The 12152-nt window shown below is 40.4% G+C and overlaps 1 protein-coding gene across 1 annotated transcript in view; it reads right to left on the reverse strand.

Annotated features, from left to right (window-relative positions):
- ANK3 (ankyrin 3) overlaps nucleotides 1-12152 on the reverse strand; it is a 743189-nt gene that overhangs the window by 120462 nt on the left and 610575 nt on the right. The window contains exon 25 of the mRNA XM_027771266.1: nucleotides 5695-5748. Within this exon, the coding sequence (XP_027627067.1) occupies nucleotides 5695-5748 (54 nt within the window). The remainder of the gene's footprint in view (nucleotides 1-5694; nucleotides 5749-12152) is intronic.

The raw sequence follows: 12152 nt of genomic DNA on the forward strand, positions 1-12152 counted from the left end.
GGTGTGTCTGTCACTTTGTGTTACATTGTTTCCCTCTCCCTCCAGCTCCTAGGCTCCCTGTGGCTGCTCCACCCAAGTTTCTGTTGGCAGGGGAGGGAAAAAATAGCAGGGCTTCTGCATCCTCCATCTGGGTATACTGGAGGGGCCACTTCAATGCCTACCCCCTAAAGCTCAACCCCCGCCACTCCCCTACCCCCTGCAACAAGAGCTAGAGAATTAGACTAGAAGGTTAGGTACAGGGCTTGAATCCACCTTGCTGAGGCACTTCACACTAGTGCATCTATTCCCGTGGAAAGGTACCTAAACACACAGGAATTTGTAAAACTGATGAAGCAGGCACAAATTTGTTCTCTCCGGATAAATGCATAAATAAATGGCTTCCGTAACAGAAGCATGAAACCTGGTGCTTTAATCTGGTCAGCCCAGTTGTAATCAGCATTGTAAGTATGCAGGAATAGAAGGGAAGTCATTTATAACGTCTAGTATTTACTGAATTCCCCCCAAGCCAAAGAATAATTTCCAACTGTGATAGACCAGGAAGCCATGATTAAAGAGAAGAAATGTGAGAGAAAGTCTTGAGGAAGAATGAGCATTTATCTGCTTTTCACATTCACATTTGGAACCCAACCTACCTAGCAGTCTTCTTGGATGACTGATAGTCATTCGGGCTTCCTGACAAGCCCGTGAGGCAGTATTCCTTTTCCTTGACCTCTTGGCCAACCTCAACCCTGGCCACTCTTCTATGCCCAGCCTGACCTCCTGCGATCCAGAATTGTTTCAATCTCTAGAATTCTCTTTGCATTTTCCACCTTCTCACATGGTGTATTCTCTTGATGGAATTCTTCCTTCTTCATTCAGGTAATTTCTGTCTCTTCCACTCTCTCTAGAACCCCTTCCATGCTTCACTTACCATCTCAAGTGAGGAGTCCCTTTTAGAATGTATTGCCAGTAAACATCTGCTTAGTCTCTCCCATTGGTTAATGACAGTCCCTAGGTGACTTTTACCTGGGCCAGACATATTAGAAGCACCCCATATGGGGTCTGTAGGTAACATGGTGGCTGAGGGACTTAACTCCCACATGGTCAACTGCAATTCCAAGTCCTAGACCCAGTGGCCCGAAAAACACAATTAAATCAACAGATAGATAAATAAATGTTTTTTTTTAAGTGAATAAATCTTTAAAAAAAAAAAAAAGGTGTCCCATAAATGGTTTTAGGGTTCATGACTACTAGTAAGTAAAGATGTTAGGATTTTTTTTTTTTTAAATTCGATATGCCAGGAGCCAGCAAGTGGTGTGGTGGTTAAAGGTGCTGGAGTCCCACATGGCCGACTATGGTTCAAATCCCAGGCCTCCTGGTAGCTTGCTTTCTCACTCTCCCTTTCTCTCTTTCTCTAGTTAAAAAAAAAAAAAAGAAAAAAAGAAAAAGAATATGAACAACAAACGGAGTTAAATACATAAATATATAAAATAAAAAAATCTATGTGCCACTGCAATTTAGCAGTCTTTTCAAATATCAAGCTTGATGACAAGTACACAAATAAAATTTCAATGAAAGTAAGTTTTCATTTTTCTTTGTTCATCCTTCTTAGACTTCAGAAACAGTCACTATGAAACCAAGGTAAGCCAAGAGTGGGGTAGGGGTAGGAGGTGTCAATATGTTTGGCTAAAGATTAATGAAAACAAAATGGCCTTATGAGCTAAATAATTATGTACTTACCATTTTAGAAAGATGGAAAACTTAAACACTTCTTTAAAAGAATTGGAATTCAGGAATCAAGGCAAACGGTGTGATTATTATTATTTGGATAGAAAGTGCATGTATACATGATAGAGGGAAAGAATAGCGGCGAGAGGGAGGGAGGGAGGAGTTGGGGAGAGAGACAGAGACAGACAGACAGGCCAGTCAACCCCACACAGGATCTCCACACACCACAATCTCCCTTCTCCCATCTCTCAGCTCCTCAGGATTCTGGGCACCTGCGTGCATATGCCAGGTGCATTTTCAGGCCAGCCTGTATATCCAGACCTGTGGCTGGCCACGTAGCTTCCACTGCTGAAGTCCAGTATGCCGCAGATTACGCCACCAGGCTGGGCCGGCAGCAATATTATTGTAATGCACTTTTGTGTAGTAGGTGCTCTGGGTTCAAATCCAAGCTCTACCAGTTACCGACTGGGTAACTTTTGAGATGCCATTTAACTGCTCTAAATCACTGTTTCTACCTCTAGCATAAGGATAGGGATATTAAGTCTGCCTCTGCCCCAAGACTGACTAGGTGGATTAAATAAAATAATGCACAAAGCAAGGATTTAATCAGTGCTGTTAACTATTATTCTCCAGTAGCTTTCTTCAGAGTCCAAACATAACTTATCCTTAGCATTGAAATTGCTACTATTTATATTGATGAAAGTAAAATCCAATCATAGCCACAAACTGTCCCTGCTATCCATTATCTAATACAGGCCCTGGCTTGACACAGATGTTTAACAAGTATTGTTGGCTGCAAGAATGAATGAATGAATAGGTGAACCATGACCACAACATTAATTCACTTTCCTTTCAATAGACAAAATGCTCTATAATTATTTTATTAATTATTATACACACTACTACATCAAAGATTAGTAAGGAATGAGATAAATTGTGTGGAGTGACTTGTTAACTGTCCCTAATCCACTATATAATCCAAAAATATTTTGGTTAAGTGGTGGCTTCTGATCAACAGGTACAAGTGGTATAAACCAAGGAAGGTAATTCTACAAATAGATGACAGTCAGTCAGTATCTGATATATTGAGTTATTAAGAGAACAAATGTATACTGTATGTATATGTATAGTACTAAGAGCCACATACTTTCACCTATGAAGAAGTACCTGCAAAGGTACCAAGAAGTGTTTGGGCAGTGAAATAACAGTTGTGTTACGGATCAATCTGACCTTTTCCTGACAAAGAGAGTAGGGTGTTGGTAGCTGGCTACTAAAGATGTCCTCCTCACTCTCACACACCCTCCCTTCCAATGAACCATGTTTGCTTTTATTCATGCCCTCAACTGAATCGAGGTTGGCTTGAGTGTTAATACAATTCAGGAAAAATGATTTTGCATGCCTTCTGAGTTTGAGTTCAAAGAAACTTACAGATTCTCTCTGAGTTTGGGAGAAGCCAGTCCCGGTACACAACTTTGACTCCCATGAGACTATTATAAAGAAGCTCGTGGAAGTCATATGCACAGACTGCTTGGAGACAGAGGGAGGTGTCCATCTAGCTTTGAGCTATCCTAGCCATCCCAGCTGAGGGGCCTGACCTCTGGATGACGACACCATCTTGGACATCCATCACAGACTTCCACTTCGGCTGCTATCTGACTGCAATCTCATGAAAGCTCTCAGGAACCCAGCTGAGCCTGGGGTACTCAAAGAACCAGGGAGACAATAATAAATTAAACCCCTGAGTGTGAGGTGGGCTGATACTTTGTAATAGGGAACTGAAACAAAGAGAAAGAATGAGAAATGAAAAAGCCCAAAGATAAGCCTAGAGGTCACATGCCGGTTGCCTAATGCAGCCCCAGGAAATTAGAAGAGCCCTGTAATGCATTATATGATCAGTACAGACAAGGTCCAGGAGAGGTACAATGGCAAAGGCCACCAGAGAGGGCCTCACCTCTTCAGTACTAACTCCATGCTTTCAAACCTTTTGTCTTGGCCATCAATGTTCTCACTATTGAGCCATTTGTTAATGAAATAAAAGAGCCTGGAAAATTTTTTAAAAAGAAAATAAAAGTTCCTCAAATCTACCTTGATCCCACTATTAACCGAGTAATAACAGGTGTTTGGAGGCATTTTACTCCAGTTTTTCAGCTATCCCCCCTCTTGCTAGTCGCCTCTATCTAATGAATAGGCAAGAGAAAAAAGTTTCTGTAGTATAATCAAACATTCAAAAATCTGTAAACTTGATCTACCAGGAAAACAATGAAAAATAAAAATCAGAAACAAAGGGGAGGAAGAAAGAATATAGAAAGTGACAATCAGGGCTATGGTGGGCCAAACAGGCATCCCCTCATTCCTTTTTGATTCCAGGTCTATGGTCCAGTACCTGGTGTAATATACCTAACCCAGCTTCCTTGCAATCTTTCATTATGCCTACTAATAGTACTTTGTATGCTGAATAAAGGGAATAGTTCTTGGTCTAATGTTTAGAAGTGTTTTCTTGTCCCAGGAGTTCATTTCCTCTCTTTTCTTTTGCTCCTTCCTTCTCTCCTTCTTTCTATTCTTCATTCATGAAAGAGCATAAAGGGAGGGGAGGGGAGGAGAGCGAGAGAGAGAGAGAGAGAGAGAGAGAAAGAGGGAGAGAGTTAGTTGAGCACTCTCCATAGAGCCTCAACACGTGGCAGACCCCTTCCTCCATCAGATCTTGAGCACTCGCGTCCATGCCCAGCGTATTTCAAGTTGAAAGAGACCTGGATTAGAACCATGGTTGCCATGTGGGATCTGGCTTCTTTCTCCATGGAGCCAGCCCATCTTTCTTTCTTTCTCTGTGTGTAACTTTCTTCTAATCTTTTGTTACCTTAAGACCTCATCGAGGAATACTTTTGTTGCTTTTCCAGGGACTGGAAATTGTTTCTCTATCTGGCTGCAGACCTGAATCAGAGTTTCTTATATAATTATACCAGATTATACTGTTAGAGACTTGGCTTACAAGTGCTCAATTCTTGTGCTGTGAAATGCAAATCCCCACAAGGTATGTATTTTGTAACATTATAAAGTTCAAATTAATAGTACGAAATACTTCCTAACACATTAATAATCATACAAAACTTCCAAATTACATAGGATTTAAAAAAACTAGATTAGAAAGAATAAAGAGAAACATGGCCTCTTTACAGTAGTGATCCATTAGAAATTAGTTCTTAGAATTTAACAAATCGTCTTACACACAAGCAGTTAATGATCAAACTTAGAAGTCTTAAATTTACTGTTGCTTATTCTTTCAAAAGTGATTTTTTGATCATATAAAGAGAAGAAAAGAAAACTACTGGGAAAATAAATTTTTTAAGCATATCTAGCCTGTATTATATAAGAAGCCTTCAAAAAGTTTGTGGAAAATGAATATTTTAAAAAATGCAGTGATTGCAAATTTTTTTTTTTTTTTGGCACCAAGATAAACCCATACTTTAATTCCATTTTTCCACAAAGTTTTTTAAGTTCTCTCATATAACCGTAGGATAAAATCATATCATTAAAATGAACACTAATATTTATTGAGCACTTATTATATTCTAGGCACTTTTTCGTGCTTTATATGTATATGTTATTTAATTCTGACATTATAAAATAGAATTGTTATCTCCCTCTCAAGATAAAACTCAGTGGTGGAATAAGTAATCCAAGATCACTTAGTAAATGGGAAGACAGGATTCAAAAATCAATTGATTTGACTCTAGGGCCTGTTTTTAACGACCACAGTGTGCTGGCTATTTAAAACTTAGAAGACTATTGAATGAACACTGTAAGAAACTGGTAGCCAAAATACAAGCTCCTTGAGGGTGGCGGCTTTTGTCAGTTTAGTTTCATGTTTGTTACCTACAGCAGTGCCTGGCACTTGGTAGGTGCTCAATAAATGTGGGGAATAATTGAAAGATCAGCCATTGCATTTGCAGATGGGAACTATATTGCTGGGGGAGCAGGACGCAGACTTACTTTTTACTGTAAACTCTTGTACCTTGGGGATTTTGTGCCATGTGCCTCTATCACCTATTTGAAAAATGAATACAATTAACAAAAGAAAACAAAAAGTATAGGGACTACAGAGAAGTCATATAGTCTGTGTGCTCCACTCACCAGGAACGGGATTACGACATAGAAAGCTGTCAAGGTGTATATGTGCACAGCGCCTGGGCTAGAACCATGCAATCAGGTTGCAGAATTCAGGACCTTCACTATCACACCACAATGGCAGGAGATGAGCAAGAGGAAGTATAGACAATCACCAGAGTTCAAAGAAAGGCATCACACCGATTGCTGGCGCGAGACTGAATGGAGGTGTGTGCGTTCAGACAAGTGGAGAAGAGCAGAAATGGGAAGATGAACATTCCTAGCCAGAGAGCAGAGCATGGGAAGAAGAAAGTAAGGGCCATCCTGTGGCTTGGCAGTTAAGGTGGCTGGATCCCACATGGCCCATGGCTGATTGCAAGATTCAAGTTCCAGACCAGATGGCTTGAAAGGCCTGCCAGGTGTGTGTGTGTGTGTGTGTGTGTGTCCATGTCCAAAATTCCAAGAGACGAAGATGGAGGAGGGGATATTGTGGGGTGTGCTTTCTCACTGCCTTGGCAAATGCACACACACCCTAGCAAAATTAAAAATAAAAAAAAAGGAGAGCTCAGAGAAAGGGACCGGCAAGCGGCCAGCTTTGCTTAAGCAATAGGCAAATGAATTGTAGGAAATGAGCTGGTTCGGTCATATTATTTTTAGGTCCATTGAAATTGGATAATAGAGTATCAACTGCCATCCAAGTAACAAGCAACATATATTCATTAGTGGGTGGAAACGCAATTAGCACTCTGACTGACTCACAAACATCAACATACACATACCTGAAGACCTAAACTCTCAAAGTTCTCCCTCATCCTCTCATGCTCTATTTCTTCTTCTTTTTTATTTAAAATTTTTGCCATAGGGCATATGTGCTTGCCAGACACAGACACGCACACACACACAGACACACACACACACACACACAGACCACGAAATTACCCCCTAGTGTGGATGACCACACCATAATCCCTTCTTTTCTATTTTCATCTCAGGATTTTGGGCACACACATGCTGCGTATGATTTTCAAGCCACCAGATCTGAGACTTGAACCACAGTAGGCCTTGTGGGAGTCCAGTGCCTTGACTACTATGCCACCTGCTGGCCCCTTATTTTTCCTCTTAAAAAACAAAAAGTTGTCAGTTCCTCTCTTCCAAGAACAAGAGAGGCAAAGAGTCATCCCTAACAGAGGCCCAATGCCACAATCAAACCCCCAGCCATATCCAGCCCCAGATCATGGTTGTAGACATATGTATCGAGAGTACTCAAGGAGGTTTCCAGAGGCAAACCTGGAACCTTCCCACCTGGGTCAGCCTCACAGAGCATCATGTTCCCCTGCACTATGTTTGGTCCCCAAAATTTGCCCTAAGTCTTGTCCGATAGCAGGAAACAGGATAGCTAGGTAGTCATACCCATCTTACAAAAACAGAGGGACTCCCATTTATGAGGAACCTACTATATGCCAGCACTATTCTAAATTCTTCACATATGTCATTTCTTCTGCTATCTACAGCATTTCTATATGATATTACTAGCCCTTAAACATGGTTAATAATGAGATATAAGATCTAGTATTTTTTTTTTTTGAGAGTTTTTTTGCTATGGGGTGTGTGCACTCACCAGAAAGACAGAGATAGATAGAGAGACAGAAAGCGAGAAATCACCCCCCTGGGAGGATGGCCATGGTGCAATCCCTTCTCCTCCATTCTCCTCTCAGGATCTTGGGCATGTATGCACATGTGCCCTGTGTGAATTTAAGCCACCGGGTCCAGGACTTGAATTGCAGTTGACTACATGGGAGTCCACCGAGGTAGCCATTAGTCAACTGCTGATGCCCTAGTATATTTTATTTTATGAAGGTTCAATGAAGGGACATTAAAATATGGATAGCTTTGAAGAAAATATATTTCCATCCAATCAAAAGTTTAATAAAAAATATATCTCACCTAATATTCAGTGAATAAAGTTTCAGGCAAGAGAATCCCAATGACTGCATTTGCTCACATGACCTTTCCCTTGATCTGATAGTCTCAGTCTCAAGAAAGCAAGGAAGCAGGAACAGAAAGGAAGAGGATTGTGGTAGGTAAGGACTCTGATCTACTCAACATTAATTTTAAACATTTAGTTCTCACCTAGAATTACACGACAGTTAATGGAACGTTACTTAGATTCTAGATCTGCAGTGTATTGCTCCTTTTATCTTGCAGTCTGGAGCAGTGTGTGTTAGGCAAGATCTCCTGTGAGTATCCAAGAGGTGATAAAAAGCAGGAGGTGATAAGCATGGGGAAGGAATGGTGCCATCTACTCCATGAGGTTCTTTAATGTCTGGCTGGAGGACCAGAGAGATGCTGCAGCTCAGCCCACCACTCCCACCTTACAGTGAGGCTGGTAGTCCCATCCGTCCTCAAGGAAACAAGAGAGAGAGGGCTCCCTCTGCCACCTTTTCTCTCCACCTTCCTCCCCAGTTTGGATCGCTGATCAGTGGCCTTCTTTTTTTTCTTTCTTTTTTTTTTTTTAAGAATTATTTATTTAATTTGACTTATTTTTAAAAAAATATTATTATTTTGGGGGACCAGCAGGTCGTGTGGTGGTTAAGGCGCTGGACACTTACACATGACTGACTATGGTTTGAGTCCCAGACCTGGTGGCTTGCTTTCTCACTTCCTCTCCCTCTCTCTGTCAAATTAAAAATAAATGAATGAATAAATAAAATGTAATAAATAATTATAAAAAAATATTTTGAATTTGCTATAAGGCACATGCACTCATCAGAAAGACAGAAAGACAGAGAGACACAGAAAGAGAGAGAGAGCTGCCAGGTCTGGGACTCAAACCACAGTCGGCCATGTGAGAGTCCAGCACCTCAACCATCATGCCACCTGCTAGCTCCAGAAAGGCCTTTGTTTTCCATCATCTCCTGGCAACAGTGGTTGTTCTTTCAAAACATAAACTAAAAGCTAGAATATAATATTTTCTCACTTTCTTTCTCAAAATGGTTGCCAACTATGGAATAAGTTGAGAGGATGGTTAAATAAGCAATAGGTACAACAGGGGACCTTGAGAAGTTTGAAAAAGTGACATATTATTTTAAGGCATTCATGTACCTCTTGTGGGAGGGCCACTTGCTTCATTTTATAATCCTTCCCTTTCCCTAGCTCTGGATGCACATAAAGTTCTGACTTTGTAGATGGCCAGGAAAAGAATGAGGTTTGAATGACATATTAGGTCATCGGGCAAGTCATGAAGTATTTTTCTATGCAAAAATGTGCCATGACTTTCCCAATGACCCAGTAGTTATACACCTCTTATACAACAACAAATTGTCATTATCTCACAGAACATAGGATTCTGCTCAAGTATTTTTTAAAGGCACAAACGCAGCTTAATTCCTAACTTTTAAACTTTTTTTTGTGTGTGGCAAGATGTGCTTCTTTTAAAAAACCGTAGAGCAGTTTATGGCTCCTTAATCCAGCCTAGATATAGTTTCCAAAGTGAACTTGCATGACTCAGTGTCGGAACCTTTCCAGATGTAGCAATGAAAAATGTCCCCTGCAATCTTGGTTAGGTTAATAAACAAACCCATCCCAGAAAGGGAAAAAGAATTCAGTGTGTCTCCTGCGAAGAGGTAGAAAAAGACAATGTTGGAACAGATACTATAATCTTTTCATAGTCTTAATAATACTTTTCAAGCCTAACGTCTCCTTAGTCATCTAAGTAGGATTAAACATTACAATGACTTGGTCAAATGAACACCTAAGTCTAAAGACAGAATGCAGGTAGAAAAGAGTACAAGATTATTTACACTCTTCATTATCTAAAAATCTATGCTACTTGTAAAGAAGACTAGACAATGAATTAATTACTAGCCACAAACTAGGCCTGTGAAATCAGGCACTAAAATGTTGGTTCCTACTTAGAGAAACTAGCTAGTTAAATTTAGGGTGGCAGTGTGTCATGCCAATTGGTTGTATGTTTTATTCATCCTCTCTTAGCTGTCTGTCTAGCTTCAATCCCAAATCCAGACTTACTAGTTTTGGTTCTTCATTACTTAGGGACATACGGACTCTGTGTACAGTAAATGAATATGTTCACTGTTCCCAGGCCTAAGGAAGTACAAGGCTCATGGACACCTTGAGGGTAACGATTTGGCCTTCTTTCCTCATACCCAGATTGCTTCTTTGTGCTGAGCAATAAACACCTGTTTACTAGCTTGTTTTATATCCAGCCAATGCCCTGAAGATGTGCATGTAAAGGCATGTAGAGCCCGTTCTCAGGTCTCATCCTGGTTGAGATTCTGACACAGGTCATAAGACCACTCCTCCCCCTCTAATTCCTCTTGTTCCCAGCTCTTTGCCCACCATCCTGCCTCCCCTCTGTCCATTCATTCTCCACACTGATGTTCTCTGCATTAACCCATCTTCTCTTCATAGTAAGAACTTTAGTCTGAAGAGAGGGCTAAGAATGGTTGGATTAGGAGCTATTTCATATGAAGGAGATCAGACTTTTCAGGTGGGGGACAGAGACAGAAATAATTGGGGGGAGAGTGTGAAAAGCATATTCAAAATGACAACTTTTGGAACTGGCCTTGTAGCAAGGTGGTTAGAGAAGCCGGTCCTCCATGGCCAACTGCAGTTTGAATCTCAGCCCCAGTGGCTTGAACAATACACCAGATGCATGTGTGTGTGTGCCCATCATCCTGAGAGGATGGAGAAATGAGTCTCCATGTAATCCAAAGATGGATTAGAGTCACCATGCCCCACCGGGAAGTGCTTTCTCCCTTTCTTCTATTTCTCTCCTCCTCTATGGTGAGTGCATGTGCCCTCTGGCACCCGTAATTTTCTTTTTAAATTATGACTTGTATTTGGAAAATGAAAACAAACAAACAAACAAAAAAACCCAACAACCTGTTGTCTGCAGTAAGCAGAACTCCCTACCATCACCTAACTATTCCATAGGATGCATCAGCTACTCCTTCCAACATAAATTCTTGAAAAAACATATACCTGCTGTCTGATTGAACCTTGCCTACTTTAAAACTACCCTATTCTATATCCACATACACAAAGTTACAGACAGACATGGCAGCTGAGGTCATCGAGGGCTCCTATTTTGCTGTGCTCATGTGACTAAAGCTTTCTGGGGGGTTTCTCTAGAACTCACTCTTCAAGGTTTCTGTCTCTATACCTCAACAACCCCTCTCTGTATCCTTTAGCATTCCTCTTCCTTTTACATGCCATTGTGCCTAAAGTTTTCGAGAACCATTTCTCTTTTTCCTAATGCCCTTCCCTGGTAGCCTTAACTTGGCTGGTGCTTAATGTCACCTCCTGCATGGTGAGCTTTCTTGTGGAGACCTGAGCTTTCCTGTTTTTCACACTTTGACCAAAGTATTGGGAACTCAGAACACCTCTTTCCAATCTCCACCTTTTTACATGACACACCTCCCCGAAAAAAGAATTCTGCTTGTCTGAATTCCTTAAAATGCTTATCAGATTATTTATTGAGACCTTTAGTAATCTCCCTTTCTTTTGAACATCCTTATAGCTTGATCTGGTCTTCTTATGTGGCATCTCACTGAGCAGAAAAACTAAGCAAAAAAATTTCATTTGAATAACAGTGTCCTTGATTATGTGAGAGCCTGAGTATCTTAAACTTTTTGGACATGATTCTTTTTTTTTTTTTTTGCCAGAAGGCATATGTGCTTGCCAAAAAGAGACTGAGAGACAGGAGAGAAAGATAGACAGAGACAGAGACAGAGAGAGAGAGAGAGAGAGAAAAACCACTCCCCACTGGGACATGGTCACAACGCAATTCTTTCTCCTTCATTTCTCTATCCTTTGGAATGAAAGGCACACACGCACAGGTGCCCAGCATGCTTTCTTAAGCTGCTGGAGCTGGGACTCCAACCATATGATTGGTCATGTGGGATTGTTCTCCCTTAACCACTGGGCTATGGACTAGGCTGAGCCTGACTTTTTAATGTAAATTAGGGCTAATAATATTTTAAGTTAGGACTCGGTATAAATTAGGAATAAAAATAGTATTACTAATGTTCTCAAGTACTTGGAGAGAATTAATCAAGATAAACTAACAAGTAACACTCACTGAGAACTAATATCATACCAAATTTTATATATTTATATATATTTAAACTAATATATATATATATATACACATATATATATACTTATAAAACTTATAATAATTCAACAGTTGTGGGGCTCTTATCTAAAATACCAGATAACATCTATGAAGTATGTTAAAGTAGAGATTAAGTTCCAGAATAGTTTCAGAATTTGACTGTCACTGCCAGGACTGGCCTATATGATCTTTATCTAATTTTTAACCT

The sequence above is a fragment of the Tupaia chinensis genome, unplaced genomic scaffold (genome assembly GCF_000334495.1).
Source record: "Tupaia chinensis unplaced genomic scaffold, TupChi_1.0 Scaffold000199_1, whole genome shotgun sequence".
Classification (NCBI taxonomy): domain Eukaryota; kingdom Metazoa; phylum Chordata; class Mammalia; order Scandentia; family Tupaiidae; genus Tupaia; species Tupaia belangeri.